This window comes from Musca autumnalis, unplaced genomic scaffold, assembly GCF_047663935.1.
Source record: "Musca autumnalis isolate F117 unplaced genomic scaffold, ASM4766393v1 scaffold_2, whole genome shotgun sequence".
NCBI lineage: Eukaryota > Metazoa > Arthropoda > Insecta > Diptera > Muscidae > Musca > Musca autumnalis.
Genome location: NW_027411755.1, coordinates 183,318,474 through 183,343,600, shown reverse-complemented (window position 1 = coordinate 183,343,600; position 25,127 = coordinate 183,318,474). Strand labels below are relative to the sequence as shown.

General features: G+C 35.4%; 1 protein-coding gene across 1 annotated transcript; it reads right to left on the bottom strand.

Annotated features, from left to right (window-relative positions):
- Positions 1-420: 420 nt before the first annotated feature.
- LOC141394989 (minor histocompatibility antigen H13) lies at positions 421-4,441 on the bottom strand. The gene is made up of 3 exons (XM_073970257.1): positions 3,979-4,441; positions 1,327-2,177; positions 421-1,261 (listed from the first exon to the last, which is right to left on the bottom strand). Exons 1-3 carry the CDS (start codon positions 4,204-4,206, stop codon positions 1,168-1,170), a joined length of 1,173 nt encoding a protein of 390 aa, XP_073826358.1. The 5' UTR covers positions 4,207-4,441; the 3' UTR covers positions 421-1,167.
- Positions 4,442-25,127: the final 20,686 nt, after the last annotated feature.

The window sequence follows — 25,127 nt, the reverse complement described above, 5'->3', positions numbered from 1 at the left end:
TGTCCTTAGGAGGCTTTTAAGCACACTTGAACTAATTTCTTTGTTGCTGTAGTTCGAAATACAATATTTTTTAATGGAGGCACCTGAAAAAGTCTTTCCAATCTTTCCTAACAACATGAAATCTATTTTGGGTGCTTTGTGGAATGGATTTTGTCTTAGGAGGCTTTTAAGCTCTCTTCTACATATTTCTTTTTTGCAGCAGTTCGGAATACTACATTTTTTAATGGAGGCATTTGAAAAAATTATATGAAATGTGCTGGAAAATGAAAAGAAAAAATAATTATTTAAACGGAAACGGCGACGAGTGTTGTCTCAACCGATTTTCTAACAACAGTAGTTCTGCTAAAACAACCTGTTCCAAAAATTTCCCAACGATCCAAGGCGCAAACTAAAAAAACGAATTAAGTAACATTCCGTGTATTTAAGTATAAACACAATCCTTTTATTATTTATTTCCGCATAAGTTATGTTAATAAACTTTGTATTTTTATATTTTGTTTTTTTTTGCTTACATACATTTATGTACTTTTTTTGTTTCAATATTTTGTCAATATATTTATATTGTTATATAAGTTAAAGCGAAAATATGGGGAATCTTAACTGCAACACAAATGCAGTTTCGTTTTTTATAAATATAGAATATTTTTTTCTTTAGAAAAAAATGAGACGAAAAAATGGGGAAGGCTTGTTTCTAAAAATATTTACAATTATTGTTTTGTATATTTGATTTCATTTAGGATCCCATTTTAGTTTGCTTCTTTTGCAAAAAAAGGGGTCAGTTAAAAAAGGTAATAAACACGTTATACTACATTTTTTTTGTATTATTAATAATTTGTATATATTTTGTTGTTGTGTATATAAATGATGCTAATTGTATAGAAGAAGAAAACAAAAACTAATTGTAGTGTAAAAGCAAAAATATATAAAAAATATTTGTTTGTTTCAGTTGCTCTCTGGAACGAAAGTGTGTTTCTGTGTGTCATTCATTTTTCTACAACATTTTCTTTAGATATACGAATTGGGACGAATTGAAAAATGTTTCGGATAACGTTTTACACGTATAAAGGGTGCTACCGGAGACGAAGACGGCGATGCAGAATGTAAGGTGTTGGCGGTGGTGGTGTTGGATGTATCCGTAGTATGGGTTTGTTGGAAATCGCCTGATAATCATTTGGCTTTTTTGGATTCTTTCTTTTTGTTGCTGCTGCTACTTTCCTTGGTTTCCTTCTTTTCAGGTTTCTCCTCAGGATGATCTTCGTAACTACAAAATGTTAGGGAAATTTAATAGGGGTATCTTTTGAAGAAGTCATCAATTGAAATACTTACGCAAACAGTGTCTTCAGTTCACCACGCACCAAAGCCACCAACAATGGTGTACCCATGCAGGCTGGTACTAAATACAATAGAGCTGGTTGGGCATGTTTGAAGACGTGCATAACAAAGATGGTGGCCATCAATCCCAAGAAGTATGCGGTCAATGTGGAGTAGAAATAGATGCGACTCTTACGTTTGGTGCTGTGATCAAAACGCAACAACAAAGCAATGAATATGCCAGGAATAACAATATCACCCAAACCCAACATGGCAAAGTTGGAGGCACTCAAACCGTTTGTAATCAAATCTTGGGGGAAGACTAGCTTAATGGGGGCTTCAAAACTCTTGGCAACTGTTACCATGACATTTGTACCAAACACCCAGAAGATATCATAGAAGAACAAGCCACTCAATAAAATGCAACCAGTTACAATGTTGTTCAAGTGCAACATTTCAACACCGTTGACGGCAAAAGCCAAACCAAACATATTATTGGCAATCCAGTGTTTCTTCAGCAAATACCACACACCAATAGCGGTAGAGAGGACCAAACAAACAATGTCATGTGTGGAGAATTTATAATTAATGAGATCTTCCTTGTTTTTTCCTTCGCCTTTTGTAAAATGTATATGGAATGGTATTTTTGGCACTGCGGCTGGCATCAAGGAGTTAACAATGGGACTTAGTAAATGGGCCAAAGCAATAACACCCAAAAAGAAGAAATAACCAGTCAGCAGTAGATTAATGTGATTTTTCGAAAATACCTTAAAGAAGGTATACAGACCGAATAGAGCAACTGAGGCAATAATGGGGAAGAACATGGCATCTTTTTTGGTCATTGTGTCAGCTTTTTCGCCACTAATCTGAAACGATAAGATGTTGAATGATGTAGAATTTTTACATTTTTCAAGGTTTACAAGTACAAAAAGAGTTAGTGTAAATATCGTCAATCTACCGACCCTCAGAGGCTTCAAATATTGGAACATTTCGGGCCCACAACTCCGGAACTATTGATTTCAACTAAAATTTCAATCCCACGGCAGTGCGTTCTTTGTAACGGATTGATCCGAAACCAGAAACGTTTCGACGAGCGATGGCCAACCTAGCATCAAACCTATGCTGCTACAACAACTAAAATGTCAGCCCCATCCGACAAGTGACCCCAAAGACCCTAAATTAATTTAGAACACAAAAGTGTTGAACATTTCCTGAGAAGGTATTTGAAGCAATGGACCAACATATTCCATCTTGGAACGGGAAGTGATTTCGGGAGCCATTCCTTTCAATAGTTATCCTAATACCAACTAACGGTTTTAGTTAGTCACCGTAAAATTTTCTAGAACTTTGTGAAAAACAATTCTCGAATAGGCCTTTAACTGATCTTAAGCGAAAATTTGGAACTTTTGTGGGGGAGGTTCTGGAAGGAGTTTTCTGATAGTCTATCACTGTTTCAAGTTAACTTTGAGAGAAATATTACAATCAGCAAAGTTTGATCTAACCTTAGGCAATCTTTTTGATAGTTATCGTGCCCTTTAGCTAATTTAGTTGGTCAACTTTAAGCCATTATGTCACGAAAAACACTATATCAATTAAAACAGGATCGCAAGGAGTACCTTGTTTAAACATTTAAAATAAAAAATTTCGACGGAGCTAACAGTCTCGGCACAGAAAAAAATTACACCGTCGTAAAAGCGGCCGCAAAGCAACATTCTGAAAAGAATTGAAAACGATCCGGGACATATCCTTAAACAACACTTGCAAAAACTTTTGAAATTTCCTGTGGGAGATATCCGAAGGAATTGACCGATATAGTCAATATTCAAATTCAAATCTCAATTACGATGTGCAAAGTTTGGGTCAAGTCGGTTTTACTTTCTTCGAGTGTTAGCGTGCCCACCATTTTAAGGAAAATGTTTGAACTTATGTGGGGGAGGTAGCCGAAGTTGTGGGCCGATTAAAATATTTAAATGCTTAAAGATTATGAAGATGGCCGAACTTCGACCGACATTTGAGCCATTAACCAACCCTTGAAGAGAAACCAAAACCGGATTCGCGTACGTCCCAACTCTGAATATTTTTATTTATTTTTCTAGTTCTGACCGAGTTCACTGACGGACATACATAAGTCCCAAAATAATTTTGGAACTTACGACCTTAGAAGTTATATTATGATATATAAATTTACTTTCCTGTTAGATTCTAATAATTACAATCACTTTTCCTTCCTAAAAACAAATATGATCTTAAGACTGCCTCTTTTCTAAATCCAAAGATTATTTTAATAAAAATTTATAAAACTGTTAATTAAATCAAAAAGAACTTCATTCATCTAATTTTGCCACATTTAACTTTTTTTGATTAAATATACATATGTATACATACTACATCTAAACTTATTTAAATATCATCATATTGCTGATGTGGTTTAAAACGTGAGTTGTTTTTATAAAAATAGAGTAAATAGAAAAACCCCCTTCTTCTTCTACGCTAAATACAATAATCATAATTGTTGTTGTATGGCTTTAACTTCCCCACTCCCCCCTCACAAACAACAGAAGAAAACTTCAAACGTGTACCAGCACGACAATTGAATTGGTATTTGCATACTACACTCCAAAAAACATCTAGTACAACACATTTTTTTTTTGGTAATTCCCAACTCACCTTTTTAGCTTTGTGCAATTTGACGGAACGTATAGAACCGAACACTATTGGCAGCATAGCCATTATCACCAGTGAACCATAAGCTACAGCGATTCCTTCTGGTGTTGAGGGCACTTTTTCATTTGTTATCGTTTCTTCGCTGGTTGCATTTTTCTCAACTGCATCCTTGACGGCTTCAACTGCATCCTTCACTGCTTCGACCACTTGGTCAACAATTTGTTCTGCCATTTTTCGCTTTCACTTGTGTTACTTCTTTTGGCTTTTATTATTAAATGCACTGTTTCCTTCTACCAAAAATAAAATGTACAATTTTCCACAGTTTTTCCTTAAAGGAAAATATGTTAAAAGAAAATCGTCTTAGTGGAAAACTGACACTGACACGCACTCAAGCTGGTGCAGTTTGCAAAAAAAGAGGTTGTCAACAGAGTTGACGTGTCAGTTGAAGTGCTGTATTTTTTGATGTGTTTATTACAAATTAGTCAAAACGTGTCGTGGCATAGAGTGTTGTAGTACGTTTACACATAACTGGATTTAATATAGTCCCGGAGTTGGATTCTCGTTCTATGAAAATTAATGAAAAATATTTTCTTTATAATATTTTTCATTTGACATTTATTTTCTTTATAAAATTTTTCATTTCACATTTTCATAGACACAGAATTGAGCCCCCAGTCTACAATTGAGTGATTTCATTGAGAAAATTTCATAAAATTATGTATCATTGGATCGAGTTTCATGAAATTGCCGTATTGAGGAACTCGATCTAAGAATGCCTAATTTCATGCATTTTCCAATGAAATCACTCTAGTGTGGACCGGAACATATCCACTGAATTTTAAATGTCAGTCAAAAATTTGAATTGTAATGTACATTTTTATTACTGAATTACTCTATTTGACTAGGCGTTTACACCAGACAATTTGTCTTCAAATACAACTCTGATTTATTTACACCCAGCAAAAATTTTTGGAAGTTGTGCAATTGGAGTTATGATTTCACAACATCTTTCGATGTAGTCCAACAGAGTTATGAAAAATGCACTCCGTTCGATACATTTTATAAGCAGTTGCTGTAGAGATCCCTACAGAAAAAACAGTTGGTTGATCCCTACACATTTCTTCAAAAGATAAAAAATAGTGTATACATTTCGAAGAATTTGTTATAAAGTAAAGAAATAACAACTTAAGTTGCGAACATTTTTGCGGTAATTCACGAGACGGAAATTTTTAATGGAGTGGAGTTGGAGTCGATGTCGAAAGCTGAACCAGTGATGGGAAGGTAACATAAAAAACTTTAGGATGATGAAAGAAAATCAGATGCACTTGGATTAAATCGAGAACGGAGGAAGTAAGCTCAAATGTGATTGAATTTAATGGAAACTTTTTTTAATTTGTGTTTATATAAAAAAGTTCTTTGTGTTCTTGTTTTACACAAATAATAAATGCATTTTAATTATTTTGGGATATTTCGCAATGGCTTGCATTTTAATTGCATCTGTAGACTGATTAAAAATGCAATCCGAAGAATGCATATAAATTCAATCCAAAGCACTGCACTAAACACCTGCATGGATACAACTGAATATATCAGTTCCGACATTTTTCAACATTGAGTGAGTATGGATATGTAGAATGTAGTTTCAGTTACAAGTTGATACTGATACTTTTTCAAACAGGTATGATATGAGTTGGTATAGACAGAAAAAAGGAACATATTTGTTTATATCTGGTTTGTACAAACTGATATAAATGGATATTGGTGTGATACAATAAGTATTTATTGTATGTAGCCCAAACAAAATAGGAATTGAAATAGAAAAATTCCCACAGAGCTGAATTTTGGTGGAAATGTAGGATTTGTCATTACAAATGAGGTTCTAAAAATCTCTCTTAATCCCATGCGTGCAAAGAAACTTATTCATGGTCAGAGGTCATATTTTTGGGTTCTTTATATATCTCAAAAACACTGAGCCTTACCAAAAAGTGACTAAAGCAAAAGACAACTACCGTAAAATTCTCTATAAGATGTCGCGTTCCTAAAAGTCACATAATAATGATATGCACATATAAAGCACCTATAACTTTTTTGACCCGAAAGTCAGGATACAAAATCAAGTTAGACATGGTGCTACTGGACCGAGTACTACAAACCAAATCAAAAATGTGAATTTCGAATTTCTTCAGAATCATTCCATGGACCAATAACAAATTCTGCATTATGAAAACCATTAGGAATAACAAAATCGTTTAATTTGTAATGGAGGGTATATTATATTTGTCATTCTGTTTGTAACTCCTCGAAATAATAATTTAAGATCATATAAAGTGTATATGTTCTTTATCAGCCTGCTTCTACACCGATATAGCCCCATGACTGTACTTCTGTGGAAATGACTTTAATGTTCGAAGTATGTAGGTGGATAATACATCGGTAAATGTATTGTAGGTCCATTCAGCTTGGAACAACCCCTACCTTACAAAGTGACGCGTCGTTTTAAGGGCTTTTGAAGGTATTATTCTCTTAAGGTCAATCGCCGACCAGAACAACAACATTTTCGGCGGTGGTAGCCTGAGTATTTCAGCCATGAAAACTTATTTACAAGTTGTGTCGTAAGATACTCCGTTCGGGCTCGGACTTGATATGCAAGAAGTATCCCTTTTCCCTTCCATGAAAACTTATTTACAAGTTGTGTCGTAAGATACTCCGTTCGATCTAAGAATGCCTAATTTCATGCATTTTCCAATGAAATCACTCTAGTGTGGACCGGAACATATCCACTGAATTTTAAATGTCAGTCAAAAATTTGAATTGTAATGTACATTTTTATTACTGAATTACTCTATTTGACTAGGCGTTTACACCAGACAATTTGTCTTCAAATACAACTCTGATTTATTTACACCCAGCAAAAATTTTTGGAAGTTGTGCAATTGGAGTTATGATTTCACAACATCTTTCGATGTAGTCCAACAGAGTTATGAAAAATGCACTCCGTTCGATACATTTTATAAGCAGTTGCTGTAGAGATCCCTACAGAAAAAACAGTTGGTTGATCCCTACACATTTCTTCAAAAGATAAAAAATAGTGTATACATTTCGAAGAATTTGTTATAAAGTAAAGAAATAACAACTTAAGTTGCGAACATTTTTGCGGTAATTCACGAGACGGAAATTTTTAATGGAGTGGAGTTGGAGTCGATGTCGAAAGCTGAACCAGTGATGGGAAGGTAACATAAAAAACTTTAGGATGATGAAAGAAAATCAGATGCACTTGGATTAAATCGAGAACGGAGGAAGTAAGCTCAAATGTGATTGAATTTAATGGAAACTTTTTTTAATTTGTGTTTATATAAAAAAGTTCTTTGTGTTCTTGTTTTACACAAATAATAAATGCATTTTAATTATTTTGGGATATTTCGCAATGGCTTGCATTTTAATTGCATCTGTAGACTGATTAAAAATGCAATCCGAAGAATGCATATAAATTCAATCCAAAGCACTGCACTAAACACCTGCATGGATACAACTGAATATATCAGTTCCGACATTTTTCAACATTGAGTGAGTATGGATATGTAGAATGTAGTTTCAGTTACAAGTTGATACTGATACTTTTTCAAACAGGTATGATATGAGTTGGTATAGACAGAAAAAAGGAACATATTTGTTTATATCTGGTTTGTACAAACTGATATAAATGGATATTGGTGTGATACAATAAGTATTTATTGTATGTAGCCCAAACAAAATAGGAATTGAAATAGAAAAATTCCCACAGAGCTGAATTTTGGTGGAAATGTAGGATTTGTCATTACAAATGAGGTTCTAAAAATCTCTCTTAATCCCATGCGTGCAAAGAAACTTATTCATGGTCAGAGGTCATATTTTTGGGTTTTTTATATATCTCAAAAACACTGAGCCTTACCAAAAAGTGACTAAAGCAAAAGTCAACTACCGTAAAATTCTCTATAAGATGTCGCGTTCCTAAAAGTCACATAATAATGATATGCACATATAAAGCACCTATAACTTTTTTGACCCGAAAGTCAGGATACAAAATCAGGTTAGACATGGTGCTACTGGACCGAGTACTACAAACCAAATCAAAAATGTGAATTTCGAATTTCTTCAGATTCATTCCATGGACCAATAACAAATTCTGCATTATGAAAACCATTAGGAATAACAAAATCGTTTAATTTGTAATGGAGGGTATATTATATTTGTCATTCTGTTTGTAACTCCTCGAAATAATAATTTAAGATCATATAAAGTGTATATGTTCTTTATCAGCCTGCTTCTACACCGATATAGCCAAGGCATATTTATATAAGGTAGAAGTGACAATCAGCTGTATTCTTACTTTTTTTGTAAATTTAGTTTTCAAAATGTAATAGGGTCTACTCATGAAATTGGAAGCTTCGAAATTTGCTACCATAAAATACTGCTTTTCATCCTAAACTTGTAATAAAAATACCTACTAGAGTTCTGAATGCTTTATATTTACATTTGGATTCAGATTTCTTCTATTTTAGAGGATTTTCAAAATGTATTTATGTTTTTCCTGAAAAAGTTTTTGGGACGACCCTATTATTCAATATTTTCTTTGACAATTAATTTTCAATAACAACAATGTTGTTTTTGTAAATTTTTTAGTTGTTGTAATTCATGCATATACCTTATAATAAATATGCCTTGGATATAGCCCCATGACTGTACTTCTGTGGAAATGACTTTAATGTTCGAAGTATGTAGGTGGATAATACATCGGTAAATGTATTGTAGGTCCATTCAGCTTGGAACAACCCCTACCTTACAAAGTGACGCGTCGTTTTAAGGGCTTTTGAAGGTATTATTCTCTTAAGGTCAATCGCCGACCAGAACAACAACATTTTCGGCGGTGGTAGCCTGAGTATTTCAGCCATGAAAACTTATTTACAAGTTGTGTCGTAAGATACTCCGTTCGGGCTCGGACTTGATATGGAAGAAGTATCCCTTTTCCCTTCCATGAAAACTTATTTACAAGTTGTGTCGTAAGATACTCCGTTCGGACTCGGCGATAAAAGTAGGTTCATTGTGCCAATATGAATCGCTGTGCACTCATTGATATGGAATAAGTATCCCGGAAGGGATGTTGTAGGCACATATAATATGTATGTAATTGTTTAAACTAACCATAGGAAAGCAAATATGTTACTCTCTCTATCTCCCTCTCTTTTTAATCAGTATCACACCAATTTAACACGTTCGCGGACGTGAATGCTATAGCATTCATTTTCATGGTGACGTAGGATGACGTGAATGCTATAGCATTCACTTCCAAAGTCAATTTTTAGTCATTTACTTGTATACAATCGAATGTTTTTGTGATTAATGTACATAATACGACTAATTTCATAAATATCCATAGTACAATAAATAAAAAATTGTAATAATATTAATAGTTAATTAATAAATACAAAAAAAAACTAATTCCGAAAAAATGGGTGGCATTTTTTGCACCTCTCTGAGTATTTTTGCGCCCGCGAACGTGTTAAAAATGTAACAAGCTAACACTTCCCTGCGAGAAATAAATTGGTTTAAAGGTATTTTAAACCTAGTTTTGAAATAACCACAAAAACGCATCAATATAACAAAACTATTTGCAATAAATATTTGGAATATAATAAAACTTTTTTTGATAAATATTCGCGTTTTCATTATTAGGTCGGAAACTTTTCTAGTAGCCCTCGTACATTCCACTCACTGAACCCAGAAAAACATTCGAATTGATGCGTTCAGTTATAACAGTTCATGTCTTTAATATTTATTTATCCCCTAAATAATAAAAATGTTTAAAAATTTTATTTATTATGATATTTTCCTTAGAAGTTATTCACACAAGCCTGTTACACCTATAGTATCTGTTGGTATCTGTAGTATTTGAAAAATATCTGTTGTACAACAGATATTTGAGAACGAAAAAACAAATAAAGTGCTCACTCGTTCATATACAACACAGAACTGTTTCTAACAGTTCTGTTATTGTGAGTATACACAACCCAAACAATATCATAACTGTTACACTCATTCCTACATTTATATCATATTATATCTGTTATGTATATGATATATCTGTTTTGTTGATATAAACAGTTATACCATTGCACGTGTTTACACTGCACCTTAAGTTGTGATTTGGATCGAAAATGGAGTGTATCCTAGCTGTGTGCTGTGGAAGCGAAATGGAGTGCATCCTAGCTGCGCGCTCTCTTGTACAATTCATAAGTGAATTCATAGGAAAAGATGTACTCCGACGGCACTTGCAGTGATTCAACTGCATCCCCGGATGCAAACTTTTTGCTGGGAACATAACCAAAATTTCCGTCTCATAAATTACCGCAAAAATTTTCGCAACTTAAGTTGTTATTTCTTTATTTTATAACAATTTCTTCGAAATATATATGGTAACATGGGGCGCCTTCGCCACGTTTTTTTCAAAATCTTCTCATATCGACATCATTAAAGTTTTTCCAAATATTATTTTTGGTAAGAATATTAGCATATCTTGACTATAAGATTTGATATATAAAGGATTATAATTTTACTTTTAGAATATTATTTTTGAGAATTTACAAAATGTCTAAAAGGTGGCGAAGCCTCCCCACCCATGGGGTAGCTTCGCCATCGACATAGGACATATATCAACGGACTCTAAAACTGGAATTTACCATACTTCCTCCTCAAATATCAACATTATGCATAAAATCAACATGTTTTCTATTTAATAATCAAAAATTATTCTAAAATTTACAAAAAGAAACATATTTTAGCCGTTAATTGAAGTAGGTACCTTGAATTAAGGCATAAAAATGATAATTTTGCCAAATTAGATAGGTTTAGCACAATATTTGATTTTAACTTCACATTATAGCGTGGTATATCAATAGCATAAGCAATTTAAGTTAAACCTGACATATTTCTCACATTAACCCACTACACCCCTATCATGGCGTGGCCGCCCCACCCCCTACATAGTTCATAATATGAATATATTGACATTTGTAATTACTTCTATCATGCAAATTATTTGGATTTATATTCTTCAGTAGTTGTCTATTAACGGTATAACATATAATTTTGATATCACAAAAGGTATACAAGATATCACAAAATATACCTACCATGAATATTTTTCGCAATACCCCAAAAACATGAAACCGCGTGTATCAGCAATCATATATTTGATAGAATTACCAATTATGGGGAGATGAAAGATCTTCATTAAACTCACAATTTTCCCTTTAACGGCATTTCTCTAGCAGTTATAGTTATCAAGAAAATCGGCGCTGGCGAAGGCGCCCCAGTGGCGAAGCCGCCCCATGTTACCATACATTCTTGTTTATCTTTTGAAGAAACGTGTAGGCATCAACCAACTGTTTTTTTTTTCTGTAGGGATCCCTACAGCAACTGCTTATAAAATGTATCGAACGGAGTGCATTTTCCATAACTCTGTTGGACTACATCGAAAGATGTTGTGAAATCATAACTCCAATTGCACAACTTCCAAAGTTTATTGCTGGGTACATACATTTGTCGGCTGTCTCACAGCCTCGGCCCCTCGAGGGCTTTAAGCCGGCGTTGTTCCAAAACAGTTAAATTATGTTTAACTTTAATGCGTCAGCCATATTTTTGTTTTTCAAAAAACTTGGCTTCACTTACACTTTTTTCATGTGGTTGTTGTACCGCAACGCTCAACGCACCGTATGCGCCGAGCGCTTAAGAAGTTTCCGAACCGCCCTCGTAAATGGACTATGGGCCATTATTATATGCGTTCTTTTACTATATGATGGATTTGAAAACGCAAAACAAACCAATTTGGAGGCATTAAAAATATAATTTTTACGTTGAGAGTTAATGCCAAGATGCTCCTCCTTGAAACTGAAACATCACTTTTAACTTTAATACTATGTTTACATTTACGAACTCCACTCGATTTCAACTGTCAATTCCATTGCTCAAACGTCAAATGAAATCCAATCGATTTCAGATGAGTTTTCATTTGACGTATACACAAAGGAATTGACAGATGAAATCGAGTGGATTTCGTAAATGTAAACATAGTATAAGTTACCCGGAACGCTAAAAATCTGTTCGTTACTAGGCGTTTACACCAGACAATTTGTCTTCAAATACAACTCTGATTTACTAACACATACATACATTTGTCGGCTGTCTCCTAGCTGTCCATCAGTTTTCCATAGACAGTATTGGTCTGTTCCAGAACTGCAAGAATCTACTAATTTTTACTATTTTTTCCGATAACATAAAGGGAAAAATGCTATCGTAGTAAAAAATAGTAGCTTCTTGCAGGTTCTGGAACAGAGCATATGGTTAACAAATTTTTGAAGTTTTTTGTTAAAATGTTTGAGATAATAATTGAAATGTATTGAAAACAAAAGACAATGAACAAAAAAATGTGAACGGAAAACAAAAACAAATAGATGATTTTCATTCATAATTTTACAACTGTTTTTGCAGTTGTCGGGACACCTACGTCATACAGGCAAGTTTTTGGATTTTGACAATCAATACATGAACTCAACTGTCCTGTCATTTGTAAACGCAGGGTTAAATCAAAACTTTAACAAAAGAAGACCTATAATAATGGGGGTATCTCTATCATCCTATAAAAGTTATTGTAACCATGCGTTTGCACATGACAGGACAGGTGATTTCATGTATTGATATTCAAAATCCCAAAGGCGTCCAGGCAACTGCAAAAACAGTTGTAAAATTATGAATGAAAATCGGCGATTTATTTTTGTTTTCCTTCTACATATTTTGCTTTTGTTCATGTTCTTTTGTTTTCAACACATTTCAATTATTCCCTGTAGGAAGCATGGGGACATGTGTTGACATGTCACCACTTTGTCTACTATTATGGTGACAAAGTCAACACTTTGTCAACAGGTTGTCAGCAATAAATACTTTTACCTTAATAAGAAGAAGCATTTTTTATATTGAAAACTAATAGCCCAACGAGGAATCTTCTTATTTTTTCTTCATTTTCTTAATTGTTTGGAGTAAAATAATTTTGGCGGTTCGTTAAAAAAGTGTTTTTGTGAAAAATCTTTGAAATGTATAATTTTAATAACAAGTATGAGCAAAGGAAAATAACAGACAAGTGAAAAAATACAAATTCTGAGGCGGTTGACAACATTTGTGGTGAAACTTCGACAATTAGACATTTTATGGAATCTTTAAAGAAGATTGTGGAGCCTGACGAATATATTGTCCCGTCTCGCTGGAAATGATGAACGCAACTTACATCTGGCCTTTTTAAAATTACAAGGAAAATCGCAGGCTCGCAAATAAAACAAACTCTACCGGTGAAAAGCATAGAAGGGAAGCTTTTAACACAAGTTGACGAGCAACTAAAGAGATGGAGACAACACTTTATGGGAGTACTAAATGTGTACAGAGAAGATACCGTAGTAACCAACAACGACACTACACCAGTTCTTCCCATCGAAACCCAACCGCCGTCAAAAGAAGAAATTGTTGATGCCATTAAATCGTTAAAAAATGGAAAAGCTGCGGGAACTGACAACATTTCCGCTGAAATTTTAAAACAGATTTGGAATACCGAAGTTTTCCCAAAAGATTGGTTAAAGGGTATAATTATTAAAATCCCAAAGAAAGGTGACGTCACAAACTGCAATAACTGGAGAGGTATTACTATACTGTGTATAATAATGAAAGTTTTCATGAAAATACTGCTGGAGCGAATCGTCAAACAAGTTGACGACAAATTGCGACCAGAACAAGCTGGATTTCGAAGCGGACACTCTTGCGTCGATCAAACCAATACCCTACGGATCATTATCGAACAATCAATTGAAATGCGTTCCCCTTTGTACATTCTTTTTGTCGATTATGAGAAGGCTTTTGATTCCATACATCGAGAATGCATTTGGGCAGAACTAAAAAACCTGGGGATGCCACAAAAAATAATTTCGATTATACATAGCAGCTACGACAATTTCGAATGTACAGTTATGCACGAGGGTAAAATGTCAGAACCCTTTAATACAATCTCGGGTGTTAGGCAAGGATGCCTTCTGTCACCTTTGCTCTTCTTGGTTGTGATCGATGCCGTAGCGAGGCGTGCCTACCATGAAAAACCTAGTGGTATTGTGTGGGATCCACTAAAACCTAACGAAAGGTTGGAATCTCTGGATTACGCTGACGACAAATGCGAACTCTTGCATAGGCTTTGCGATATGCAGCAAAAACTAAATGATCTTGCGAGAGAATCCAGTGAAGTGGGTCTTAAAATCAACACGGCAAAGACCAAAGAAATGAGAATAAACTCGACATCCACGGAACAATTAAACCTCTTTGATGCATGTGTAGAACGAGTACAGGAGTTCACATACCTTGGAACCTGCATCTCCGAAGATGGCGGTGCCAAAAAGACATTGAAACCCGTATTGGCAAAGCCCTCGGATCATTTACACAATTGCGGAATGTGTGGAATGCGAATACTTATAGCACCCGGACGAAAATTAAAATTTTTAAGGCTTGTGTTCTCTCTGTATTATTATATGGCTGCGAAACATGGTTTGTGACAGAGAACATACAGAGGAAACTGCGTGCGTTCGTTAATAGGTGCCTACGTAGAATTTTACGTATTTTTTGGCCAAACAGAATATCTAACGAACATCTGTGGAGGAAAGCAAATATGGTTGACATAAATATCGAAATCCGTAGAAGAAAATTTGGCTGGATTGGCCACACACTGCGAAAAACCCCAGAAGAAGTATGCAACCGTGCATTAGTCTACAACCCTCAAGGAAGCCGAAAAAGGGGTAGACCGAAAACAACATGGAGAAGGTCAACGATATCAGAAATTAACTCTATGTCCCACAGTCTTGGAAGATCCTATAATAACATTGCAGAACTGAGTGAAGTAGCTACAAACCGGCAGAGATGGAGACAATTTATAGACAGCCTATGCCCAGTATAGAGGCCGCTCGTAATCAGAAGACGGCGATCAAGGCGTTATATATATATGTATATCTTACATCTGATATTTGGACGCAGCATAATAATGAGTTACAATGTTGACGGGTTATTTGGCAAAACTCGATTGCGAGATTTTTGCAATGTTTATACAGCTGCAATATGTAAGCAAATTTAAGGACATTTTGATTATTTATGCTTATTTATACATGTTTATTCTTTTCAATTTCTAGATGTTATATCAATATTCAGCGAATCGCCTGATAAAACGTTAAGTGCAGCAGAAGAAGAGATATTTTAAGCAGATAAATCACACCAATTCTTATGGCCAAGAACCACCAATTCTTAGGCGATGATATTTCTGACAATGAAAACGATTTTTTTATTATTGGTTAGACAGCTTTGAAAACATTGGCTTTATTTACTAATTTTGTGCTTAGGGGTAGTTTACACTATATGTAAATGTCATATGACACGAAATAAAAACATTCCATATCTACCCACGGAGGCGATGTGGAGAAGTAGTTTTATTACATTATTGCTAGTGTGGACGTACAGAGTAAATGGCGAAAGGAAAATCTCCAATATTGTACATATTAGCGAATATATAACGATTGAAAGTTTCATGTCTTATGACATTTACATATATGCTCTGTTCCTTTACGTACCTGAGGTTACCATTTCTTACCATTTTTAATCTGCCAAGCGTTCCTTTACTTTAAAAAGCACGCAATTTATATGGGAGCAGTTCACCACTTTTACCATTTTTTGCCACTGTTACCATTTTTAAAAGTAAAGGAACAGACCAATAGTGTAAACTACCCCTTATGTGGAATCTTGGGCTTAAGCCCTCGGCACATACGGTCCGTTTAGTGACACGTTGGGACACGCGTTGTACCAAAAACAGTTAAATTATGTTTAACTTTAATGCGTCAGCCATATTGTTGTTTTTCAAACAACATGGCTTCACTTACACTTTTTTCATGTGGTTGTTGTAACACAACGCTCAACTCATCGTATGTGCCGAGCGCTTTAGCCCTCTATAAAGCATGGTATAAGAATAAAGGTAGTTCCATGCTAACATCTGATTTAAATTTTTTTTTAATTTTTGAATTTGAAGTACATTCATTGTCACTCTGAATTTGACACAGAATATTTACGTGCATATGTATGTGTTTACATGTATACATAAGTTTGTATGCAAATGTCAGTTTTTTAATTTTGATTTGATTTTTTAAATTGAAATGAAAAATTGTTGTTTACAAATTAAATTTCCCGGTCGTCAAAAAGTGCAAAAGACAAATAGATATTGAAAAGCCTTATATTGATGTACCCTTCACTGTTCCCGCTGTTGGTGGAACTACATATTAATGCACATTTGAAGAAATCCATCCCAAATATGAAGAAATCCCTCGATGCTGATGGTCATGTTGTTTACCCAACCAACCAGCAATGATTGAGACAAACATCGATCTGTTCTGCGTATTCCGCCTGCGTTATTTGACGGGCCAAAGTACAAGAATCTGTCGTCCGCCAGGGACTGGACACAAGAAATTTGGTAACCCTGCGTTTACAAATGACAGGACTGTTGAGTTCATGTATTGATTGTCAAAATCCCAAAACTTGCCTGTGTGACGTAGGCGTCCAGACAACTGCAAAAACAGTTGTAAAATTATGAATGAAAATCATCGATTCCTTTTCGTTTTTCGTTCACATATTTTGTTTTTGTACATTTTCTTTTGTTTTCAGCACATTTGAATTATCATCTCACTCCTTTTTCACAAAAATGTCAAAAATTTGTCAACCCGACTGTCTGTGAAAGCATGATGGACAGCTGCGAGACAAACGACAAATGTATGTATGAGTTAGTAAATCAGAGTTGTATTTGAAGACAAACTGTCTGGTGTAAACGCCTAGTAAAATCAGTAAGGAATGCAAGCCCTTTGCAGCTGCTCCGTTCTTGTAAGCGAGATTTTCGGAGTAGGATGACGTCAAGGAACACTTTTACAAAGCGGTTAAGCTTTGTTTCAATAGTTCTTGTGTGGGTACAATTAACATCAAGTACATTTGTCGCGGGTACATTTAGTGTTTGTGTTGATGTTTGTTTGTTGATTTATACCCCGGTTACACTATTGAAGGTTAACCCACTCGGTTTAATAGATCCAGTGGGATAATCTTTGCTGGTTACACTTAGCTTTTCGAGGATATAAACTGTCAGCTGATGTTTGTTTACGTATACATACAAAATAACTAATAAAGTCGTGTTTTACACTTTTACAATTTCTCGTATGAGATATTGCCCCCTCTTTGCTCATATTGGTATATTTTACACACAGGGATACATTTTTGTATCATGGTATCAAGCGTACTTTTTGTTAAAAAAGTGTCTAATGTAAAAAAATAAATAATTTTATGATTTTCAAATAACTTTAGATTTAGTAACACCATAAAATCTCACGCGACCAATCGTAAACGTGTAAAACACGACATACTCTGTTGCAAAACCCAGTTGCAACTTTTGGTACTTTTTGAGTAGAGTTGGATTTTTTTGCACAAATACCGAATACAACACTGTATTTTTGGTGGATTTGTGCCGGATTTAAAATAAACCCAGTCGTGAGTGGATTTAATTTTTGTATGACAAATCTGGTCAGATTTGACCAGATTAAGCAATAAATCCTCATAAAGTGGGTTAACCCGGCAAAAAACTGTAGTGTAACCGTGCTATTATGTTTGTTCCACTATTCCCTTTTATTGTGCTTCCCCTTGGACTGATGGTGCTAGGGTTGGGACCGAACTGAGATTGGGCTCCCATGAGCTAGCTGGACTCCCCCACAGTGCCGCATAAGGCGGAACATAACATAGTGTGTGACTAAACCGTATCTAACAAATTTAAAAAAGTGAAACATCATTTGTTATTTTTAAGACCTCTTTATTAATAAAAAGTAACTAAAAAGAACAAGATCCTTATATCTATATAACACAAAACTAATGGTACTAATGGTGTAGAAATTGTAAAAAAATGTTTAAATTATTTAATAGGCCGTTTACATATAACCGGGTTAACCCAGTGGGTCTGGGTTTCAAAAGTCATTTCCATTGTGTATACTTCAAATAAATCCTCATAAAGAAGGTTAACCCCGCAAAAAACTACAATATAAACGCCGTATTACAGCCGGTCAGACCTAGTCTGGTGGTAATGGTCATGAATGTTTTTGCTTCAGCTGCGATTGTTGCAATATTGACCACATGCAATTGTTGCTAGTGGAGGTGTTGGCGTAGGCCCATTGTCAATATGTATCGATAATTTTGTTGTTGTTTTTGTAGCAAAGCAAATATGTTCGTATATTTTATTCAGTTATCTGATTCTGGTTCCTTCGCGCCCAGTCTCAATTCTGCAACCACTCGTGTGTGCCTTGATAGCTGAGGTTCTTCTGCGGCGATGAATGTGGTTTCCGAGTACGACATTCAAACTGTAACTTTGTGTTGTCTGTACAACTGCATCAGCTTGAGTGCTATTCAAGCATGTCTGATAGGCTCGTTGATCTACAGATTCTCGAACCTCTCTCTCCAGATCATAAAGATATCTCCCGTGACATGACTGGGTGGTGATCGTGGCAGGGATGCTCAAGGCGGTAACTCCCAAGCAGTTACTGCATCGATAACATTTTGTTGTGTTGACGGACCGGTAAAATCTGTGCCTCATCATGAAGACATGAGTTGCAGAGACTGTATTCTGCCAGGTTTTAATATTTTCTTATGTTACACGCTAAAACTTTCCCAATATTTTGGTGTTCATAGATCGAGTTCCATACAATAGCAAATATGCATACCTTTTTCACAAATACATTTATAAATTTTTAAATATGTATAGAGAAAAATATGAATGTATTGGTGAAAATGGTTTGTAACTTTGCTATTGTCTTGCCAATACTATCTGTGTGTAAACGCCTAGTAAGTGTTAGTAAATCAGAGTTGTATTTGAAGACAAACTGTCTGGTGTAAAAGCCTAGTTATACCAGCCGTCCAAGTCGTGAACAGTGCGGCAGCAGATTTAGTGGTCCGCCATCAATGACTTCTAAAACGAAACTCAGTTTTGGTAAATGCCTGCAGATTCTGTTTTATTTCGGTGAAAGTTCCAAAAAATCGTTGTTCCACCGCATCTATAAGAGAGAGATTGTTGAGACTAGGATGTTAAAAATTGTTTTTTCATACGGGCGCCTTACCAGTCAGAGCATTAGTTTAATTATCCAATATTTCTTGTTTTACAAATACAAAAAATAATAAACAACTTTATTTTGTTTTTATTATGAAATGTCATGCCGTATTTGACACGCTCCCGTACAGACAAACAGGGTTGTATTTATTCAAATTTGACAGATGCAACTACCTTCTATTATTCTACCATGTTTATAAAGTTAAAAAATACTAGCTCTGTTCCAGAACTAAAAAGTTTTTAAAATTTTTACCATTTTTACACATTTTGCGTTCCCGTACACAAAATGTATATGAAAATCGTTTACGACTTTTACAACTTTTACGACTTTTACCACTTTATAAAATACGGGAACAGGCCAACTGTAATACGTAATTTGTATTTTTTAGTACTTTCATAATTATATGTTTTTCTTTAATAAAAAATGCTATTGAAACAAAAGTATAAGTTCATCGTCTTATTTAACGCACTATATAGCATTTTATACCCCGGTTACACTATTGAAGGTTAATGTCATGTTCACACCAGCGTTTCAATTACGTTGTTCGCCTGTCGAACAACGTACACGAATTAACCCGTTTCCACGACACCATTCGTAATTAACCGAAACATAAACAAAATTTCCTTCATTTTTGTTTCCTTGTTTTCACGAAAATTTGAACCGAAAACACATAAAATATACATTAAATGACAATAGACTTTCCTTCAAATATATCTTCTATATTTAACTAGACACATTTCATTAATTTTTTCCATAAATTCTGAATAATTTTGTATTTCAATATACTTTTCTATTTTCAAAATTACAGAGAGAGAGAGACATGTCAAAACAATTTTTGTGTACAGACTTTCAGATATTTGTTTCCTTCTTGTTTCTGATTTTTTACGCGATTTTGAACTAATGGACAAGAAATGTGTGTGGAATTAAGAAGGAAACACAACCATCTTCCTTCTGCATCTGTACAAAATGTTTAATTTATTAATTTTCACTCATTTTTTTCCTTTTTTCTAAAAATGTTTGTGTTTTCAACAAATTTTTCAATTTTGAATTTAGACATGTCATAATTAATTTATCGAAATAAATGCTTTCATTTGTTAGAGATGGGACATATTTTATCGTTGTTCGAAGAGTATTTCTACTTGAACAACGTAGAAAAATCGTCGTTCGTTCTCAGAATTTTGTATGGGGAATCAAGTAATTTGTTCGTATTTGAGGGTCGAACAACGAATAGAGCGTTCGTACCGTGGAAACGGCATATAACCCACTGGGTTTAATAGATCCAGTGGGTTAATCTTTGCTGGTTACACTTAACTTTTCGAGGATATAAACTGTCAGCTGATGTTTGTTTACGTATACATACAAAATAACTAATAAAGTCGTGTGTTACACTTTTACAATTTCTCGTATGAGATATCGTCCCTCTTTGCTCATATTGGTATATTTTACACACATGGATACATTTTTGTATCATGGTATCAATCGTACTTTTTGTTAAAAAAGTGTCTCATGAAAAAAAAAATTATGATTTCCAAACAACTTTAGATTTATTAACTCCATAAAATCTCATGCGACCAATCGTAAACGTGTAAAACACGACAAACTCTGTTGCAAAAACAGTTGCAACTTTTGGTACTTTTTGAGTAGAGTTGGATTTTTTTGCACAAATACCGAATACAACACTGTATTTTTGGTGGATTTGTGCCGGATTTAAAATAAACCCAGCCATGAGAGGATTTAATTTTTGTATGGCAAATCTGGTCAGATTTGAGCAGATTAAGCAAATAAGTCCTCATGAAGTGGGTTAACCCGGCAAAAAGCTGTAGTGTAACCGTGCTATTAATCTATAAACAGTTCCAACTAGGCCAAAAAAACTTAATAGTGAAAAATTTTGTACCAATGTCTCCATATGAGCCTTATGTACTATTGACTCACTACCCCCAATGTCTCTATTGACTCACTACTTCCAATGTCTCCTCTGACTTACTACCTCCAATGTCTATACTGACTCACTACCTCCAATGTTAACACATGGTTCCTCAGGAACTACTGACTTGCTACTGACATACTAGTTCCAATGACAGTACTGACTTTCGAATGACACGTTCATACAAAATGTCTATAGGAAATTACATGACTTGTCTACAGTTTGTCAGTAGTACTGTTGACAATGTCAGTAGTAAGTCAGTATAGATTCACTATTGACATTTCCTACAGGGTTATTTCACTTATTTTTACAAAAAATGTCAAAAATTCGTTAACGCGACTGTCTGTGAAAAAAAAGGATGGACAGCTAAAAGACATCCGACAAATGTATGTACGTGTTAGTAAATCAGAGTTTTATTTGAAGACAAACTGTTTGGTGTAAACGCCTAGTAATACTTTTCAAGTGTTACAAATAATTTACATTTTTCATGTGGATGTTGTTTTTAACGCGCAACGTGTTAAGCTGTAAACACATCCAAGGTTTGAGCAAAGTTTTGTGTTATTTCTGGTACATGAATAACAGACAAAGTGCTGCCAAGTTTCAATTTTTCTTTATTCTTCTATCTGAAATGACACAAAACTTTACTCAAACGTTGGATGTGTTTTCAGCTTTATGGTCCCGGAATATAAGCCCTCGGCACATACGGTCCGTTTAGTGACACTTTAGCCCTTGGCACATACGGTCCGTTTAGTGACACGCTGGGACACGCGTTGTCCCAAAACAGTTAAATTATGTTTAACTTTAATGCGTCAGCCATATTGTTGTTTTTCAAAAAACTTGGCTTCACTTACACTTTTTTCATGTGGTTGTTGTAACGCAACGCACAACACACCGTATGTGCCGAGCGCTTTTGAGACACGTGTTGTCCCAAAACAGTTAAAATAACTTTAAAGCCCTCGGCACATACGGTCCGTTTAGTGACACGTTGGAACACGCGTTGTCCCAAAACAGTTAAATTATGTTTAACTTTAATGCGCCAGCCATATTGTTGTTTTTCAAAAAACTTGGCTTCACTTACACTTTTTTCATGTGGTTGTTGTAACGCAACGCACAACGCATCGTATGTGCCGAGCGCTTAACTTTAATGCGTCAGCCATGTTGTTGTTTTTCGAAAAACTTGGCATCACTTAAATTTTTTTCATGTGGTTGTTGTAAAGCGACGCTCAACGCATCGTAAGTGCCGAGTGCTTTACGGCCGTTATGAGTTGCGTCACGCGTCTAAGACAACAATTATATGATGATGCCAAGTTTGTTCTTGAATTTGTCATGTGGTCGTTGTAACGCGGCACTCAACATACCGTACATACCGCATCTGCCACGGCCTTTAAGGGCTCGGCACATACGGTTCGTTATGAGTCGCGTCACGCGTTAAAAACAACAACCACATGAAAAATGTGTAAGTGATGCCAAGTTTGTTCTTGAAGTTTTCATGTGGTTATTGTAACGCAACGAAAGGCCCCGGCACATTCGGCGCGTTGAGCGTCGCGTTACAACAACCACATGAAAAAGTGTAAGTGATACCAAGTTTTTTGAAAACACCAATAGGTCTGTCTGGTTACCCTAAAGGCCGCGGCACATACGGTCCGTTGAGCGTCGCGTTACAACAACCACATGAAAACTTCAAGAACAAACTTGGCATCACTTGCACTTTATTCATGTGGTTGTTGTTAAAAACGCGTGACGCGACCAGACAACGAAGCCGACCCGGTTTTTCGACTCGCTCGCTCAGTACATTTGACCGACAATCGGCGGCGGCGCGCCGATTAGTTTACCGACTGGCGGCTTATTTTGCCATATTTTGTAGTACACAAATTGCCGTAAGTTCATATTTATATTAGGCAATTTTCCTTGCGGCAATTGTCAGTTTGATGGAGAGAGAGGTGAGCCATATGGTAACCCTTTGCCTCTCAACACCCTCTCTCACCGACAAACTGACAATTGCCGCAAGGAAAATTGCCTAATGTAAATATGGACTAAAGAAAAGTTTTTTTGAGAGATCGTGGGGAGGAAATATTCTTGATGTTTTTGTTGTTCTACTAAAACATGTAATCAGTTTGTAACTTATAAATTTATAAAGAAAAAATTTTTTAAAGTAGTAAAATTTTCAATTTTTCAGATAGATTTCGACCATGATACAATAAAAAGGTAGCAGCAACTGCGGTTTTTGTAATATAAGATTTCAAAATTTGACATTAATTCAATGCAATTGACACATTATGTTACCATCAGCTGGGCTGATAATGCTACCTTCTTACTGTATCATGATTTCGATGTTCTATTGAGCTGTATGCCGGTACTCAAAAAACACAATATTCCTTTCGAAGCAATGACAGATCTTCTTTCAGGAGTAATGTGATCATTTTGGATTTTGGAAGAATTGCGGATACGTTGGTATCCAATATCATGGAAGTCCCTAAATTCCTGTCTTGAATTATGAAAAAGTTCGAGTTTGTCACCGTCCTCCAGCAATAAGTGCCGAACTAAAATATGTATGGGTTGTTTTCGCAAAACATTACTGGTGTAATTAAATTAGTACTGTGAGAACTATAGGCAATATAGTTTAAATTTTATCCGAGAACACGCAACCTGTTCTTATGCCTAAATGTTTGAACTTTTGTATGGGAGATACAGGATGAGGTGGACCGATATAGACCATCTTCGAATTTGACATATGTATATAAGTTAGGCCTAAATCGACATCATTTAAGGTGGCTATAGAGTTTTTAAAACTTAACTTCAGTAAGTAAAATTATACTGTCGTTATACCAACGACAAGGACCCGTTGTAAAAGCTATCCTAGACATGTCACTAAACCGCACAGCTTTGAAAATTTTGAGTAGAAGTAGTAATAGTTGGATCGATATAGTGCAAATTCGCACTTGATTTAAGTGCGAAAGAAATAATACGATGCGCGGCATACTATGAATGTAGTGCCCGGACTCAGAAATTATTTTCCATCTGTCCATAGGAGAAAGTCTCAAATCCCCGATGCGCAAAGGTTGGACCAATGTCGCAATCACTCCTTTTCATATCTATGTCCGTCAGGCACTTTAGTTGGTCACCGTGGATTTTTTTGAACTTTTGGACCATTTGCCAGTAGACATGGACTTAGGAACTAAGAACATTATATCGCTGTAGACCACAAGAAGTAATCTCGCTAAAAATATTAAAGATCCTCGTACAGCCCTTATGGCCTGCGTACATAAGCTGCCTTGCCTGCTTACCTTGCATGCTTCTGATAAAAGAATAAAAAAGAGAAGGGCAACACAGTCCGAAATTTGGTCGGCCTTCTTTATTCTTTTATTTTTATTATGTCAGAAATGAAGTAGGAAACAAGGCAACCAGGTGAGGCAGCTTATGTACGCAGGCCTTTAGACTGGACTTGAACAAAAATGTTGAACTTTTGTGCAGTAGGTACCTTGTAAATTCTTGGAACTTGATGTACATACGTTTGTGAAAAATTTACGATATGCAAAGTTTCGGCTAAATCAGATAATCAACAAAAATCTATGGGCAAAATCGCAAAATCGACTACAGCGATAAAAATATCGGCGCGCGCCATCTGCAATCGAGTTAACGGCGGCGATTTTTAGCCGATTTGAGCCGATGTAATCGGCGGCGGGCTGAAACCTTAAAAAAGAGAAGCGGCGGCGCGCCGCCGACCGAACATCGACTCGCTTCCACCTCTGGACGCGACGCACAACGGACCGTATGTGCCGGGGCCATAAAATTTTTAACAATTTGTACCAATTGTTGCTGGAAGTCGTCTGTTAACACAAAAAACCAGCAAAAGGAGAGTGATTCGAGAGAGACATATTGACAGTTCTTTCTCTGAGAGTTTGCAAATTCTTGCTGAACAAATTTCTTCTAGAAAGCACTAGCAATTCTTCTTCTTATTCTTCTTAAGAACAGCGAATCATGTGTCTTTAATTTGTTGGTGA